General features: G+C 42.4%; 1 protein-coding gene across 1 annotated transcript; it reads left to right on the top strand.

The window, feature by feature from the left end:
• LOC130717605 (exocyst complex component EXO70A1) lies at positions 1-3,092 on the top strand. The gene has a single exon (XM_057567901.1). It carries the CDS (start codon positions 525-527, stop codon positions 2,526-2,528), a length of 2,004 nt encoding a protein of 667 aa, XP_057423884.1. The 5' UTR covers positions 1-524; the 3' UTR covers positions 2,529-3,092.
• Positions 3,093-4,008: the final 916 nt, after the last annotated feature.

Here is a 4,008-nt window from a genome sequence, read left to right as displayed (position 1 = left end):
CTTTGCATCACCCCAAAAGAAAGAAAAAGAAACTGAACTTCTCTCTTTCTCTCACTTCACAATTCACATTCCTCTTTTTAGGGTTTCTTTCTCATCATCGCCACGGAGATTCAGATTCTCACCTTCCCCATTCTCATTCATTCATTCCCCTTCCTTCTTCGCTCACTGTATCTCAACTCGGTGAGTCAACTCGCTCTTCTTCCCTTCGTCAACCCACACGTTCTCCTTATTTTCTCAGTGTGAGTCTTATCTCGATCTCTCTCCTACTTTAACACCCCCAAACCCTTTTTTCTTCTTTTCTTTTATTTTGTCGATTTCTAAGTACAACGTTTGTGTCTTTCTAGTTTTTTTGATTTGGTACGAGTTAAGTTTGGTTTAGGAATGCAAATTTTTCGACCACTTTTCGATGATTCCGATGAAAATAGCCACAGATAAGAATATAGGAAAAGGGAAAAAACCCAATTCTCAAATCACTTTGCCATTGTTGAATTGTTATTCTCTAGTAATTTGAAGTGGGTGAATGAATGGCTGGTTCTGGTGATAGTAGAGTTGAGAATTTGATTTGTGCTAGGAAGTCGTTGAAACTTAGCCTTGAGAAATCAAAGGCTGTGGGGTTAGCTTTAGAGAAAGCTGGGCCGAGATTCGATGAGATTAAGCTTAGGCTGCCTTCGCTGGGATCTGCGGTTAGGCCAATTCGGGCGGAGAAGGATGCCCTTGTGGCTGTTGGCGGTCACATTAATCGGGCAGTTGGCCCTGCGGCTGCCGTGCTGAAGGTTTTCGATGCGGTTCACGGGCTTGAAAAGTCGCTTTTGTCGGACCCGCGGAATGATCTTCCGGGCTACTTGTCGGTGTTGAAGCGACTGGAGGAGGCGTTGAGGTTCTTGGGTGATAATTGTGGGTTGGCTATTCAGTGGTTGGATGATATAGTTGAGTACTTGGAGGATAACAACATTGCGGATCAAGTGTTTCTCTCGAATTTGAAGAAGGAGTTGGAGGGACTCCGGGGTTCAGGGAATGGGGAGCTGGATGGTGGCCTCTTAGCTGCCGCGTTGGATAAGTTGGAGAATGAGTTCCGGCTTCTCTTGACTGAAAACAGCGTGCCTCTTCAAATGTCTGCCCTTGGTGATCAAGCCTGCATTGCCCCTTCGCCTTTGCCTGTGCCTGTTATTCACAAGTTGCAGGTGATTCTTGGAAGAATGAAGGCTAATGACAGACTTGACAAGTGCATATCAATTTATGTCGAAGTCCGTGGTTCTAATGTAAGAGCAAGTTTGCAGGCTCTCAATTTGGATTACCTTGAGATCTCAGTGTCTGAATTCAATGATGTGCAGAGCATAGAGGGTTATATAGCTCAGTGGGGAAAGCATTTGGAGTTTGCCGTGAAACATTTGTTTGAGGCTGAGTATAAGCTTTGTAATGATGTGTTTGAGAGGCTTGGTTTGGATGTATGGATGGGTTGCTTTTCAAGGATAGCTGCACAGGGTGGTATGCTTGCATTTCTTCAATTTGGGAAGACTGTTACAGAGAGCAAGAAAGACCCCATTAAACTTTTGAAGCTGTTGGATATTTTTTCATCCTTGACTAAATTGAGGCTGGATTTCAACCGTCTTTTCGGGGGCGCAGCGTGTGTTGAAATCCAGAATTTGACAAGGGATCTTATCAAGAGTGTAATTGATGGGGCAGCAGAGATTTTCTGGGAACTTCTGGTTCAGGTGGAGTTACAGAGGCAGAACCCACCCCCTCTAGATGGGAATGTCCCAAGATTGGTGAGCTTTATCGCTGATTACTGCAATAAACTCCTAGGGGAGGACTATAAGCCGATTCTGACCCAAGTTCTGATTATTCAGAGAAGTTGGGAGCGTCAAAGCTTTCAGGAGAGACTCCTTGTTAATGAGGTTTTGAATATAATCAAAGCTGTTGAATTGAATTTGGAGACATGGATTAAGGGTTATGAGGATCCTATGCTTTCCAATTTTTTCGCTATGAACAATCACTGGCATCTGTACAAGCATTTGAAAGGGACAAAGCTCGGGGATCTCTTGGGGGATTCTTGGCTAAGGGAGCATGAACAGTATAAGGACTATTACTCCACAATATTCTTGCGGGACAGCTGGGGCAAGCTTCCTGGACATTTGAGTAGGGAGGGGCTGATTCTTTTTTCAGGAGGACGCGCCACTGCTCGTGATCTGGTCAAGAAAAGATTGAAAAAGTTCAATGAAGCTTTTGATGAGATGCACACCAAGCAGTCAGGTTGGATCATCCCTGAACGAGATCTCAGAGAGAAGACGTGTCAGCTTATAGTGCAGACTGTGGTGCCTGTTTACCGGAGCTTCATGCAGAACTATGGTCCCTTGGTTGAGCAAGATGCAAAATATGTGAAATACTCAGTGCAGAAGCTGGAGGAAATGCTTTTGCTTCTTTACCGACCAAAGCCTGTAAGACATGGCAGCTTGAGAAGCCCGCAGTCTAATGGAAAATATGGTAATGGAATATCAAATCTTCGCCGGACAGCTTCTGCAGTTGAGTAATATCAGGTCAAACATCATTATTGATATTCTCTCCCCCTCATTAGATGGATGGCTACTGTATATAATTTTCTCCTGAGCCCTGTAGTGCATAATATAGGCTTTTCTTAGATTCTGAGAAGGGAGTTGAGCACCGCCATTCAAATATCCGATATTATCACCTGAAAATGAAGTTTTGTTTCTCATCTGAGACGATAATCTGGTTATAATTTCTGCAGAGCAGGGGTTTCTGCAAAAGCTATGCGATATCTAAGAGTACCATATGTTATGACCCTTTGACAAATAACTGTGAACCTTTCTAATGTGGTTCTTTGGTCATACTCCCAGCTAAAGTATTTTTTATTTTCTCAATCTTCATCTCCATCCATTCAGTTGTTTGTAGCAGCAGGATATTGTAATATGCATATTTTAATGTACAATTTTTTTCTAATATACATTGATTTAGAAGTTTAGCTTAAGAGAATATTTAGTCATCAATATTGTAGGTGGTGGAGTTGTTAATTGTAAATGCAGAAGCCCTTCTGAGCTGCTTGTTCTGTGAACTATTAAAGGATGCCTTTTCAACAAGACTTGTGTATTTTCTATTTTGGCAATGAAATTATGGGGAGGTTCATGAAGAAAGGTTATTTTGAATTATCTTTCTGCACTGGTATGTTGACGTTGTTATAAGTTCACTCCCTCTATAGATTAAAAATTAGCCCCATTAGTATTCAAAAAAAAAAAACTAGCTCCATTTATTGCTGCATCTGGTGGGATAAAGGATATTTTTTTTAACTTTTTCTTGAACTCAAGTAAACTTGTAATTCTTTGAATCCAAACTCAAACAATTCAAAGCAATAGCATTATGCAGGGACGGATAGAGGCAAAAACACTTGAATAGAAAACATGATGGGTGTTTTTTTCTGGATACTGTTACACTCTCTTAGTTTTGACTCACTTGATCAGAGAAGTGAAGAAGGAAAATGTACTGTCTTGTATTATTCAAGTGTAGTGATGAAATGACACAGCTCCATCGCTGCGACCATATCATTTTCATCAGAGTCTCGCACAACAGCTCCAAGGCCCTAACTCACCTCAGCTTTTGCAGCATCTACGTTGAGTTTCCACATACCCAGCGGTGGGGGGAGCCATTTCTTGCTTTTGCATTTATTTCCACAGAGTTGGTACCTATCAAAGAAGAGGCACACACGTACATGCCCTAGAATTTTTGCAGCTCGCGGATAGCTATCTTTGCCATGTGGTAGCAGATCGCGACAACCATCTCAGCCACTTCGCAATAAGCATTTAGGATCAACTTCCCCAACTAGCTAGTGACATCCTGTTGTGCATTTTGGTCCCAAACAAACCCCAACACAAAACAGAACTACACACCCCTACTACAGAAGCAATCCCGCAACACATGGTCCAATGTTTCCTCCTTCCCCTCACATCTCGGGCACCACAGTGGGCAATTGACTCCCTTATTCTACAAACACTTCCTCGT

This window comes from Lotus japonicus, chromosome 5, assembly GCF_012489685.1.
Source record: "Lotus japonicus ecotype B-129 chromosome 5, LjGifu_v1.2".
NCBI lineage: Eukaryota > Viridiplantae > Streptophyta > Magnoliopsida > Fabales > Fabaceae > Lotus > Lotus japonicus.
The sequence above is the reverse complement of the archived record's forward strand: the minus strand, read 5'-3'. Positions and strand labels throughout refer to the sequence as shown.

Coding starts and splice junctions, on each gene's coding strand:
- LOC130717605 (XM_057567901.1), top strand. CDS start 525: ATGGCTGGTTCTGGTGATAGTAGAGTTGAGAATTTGATTTGTGCTAGG.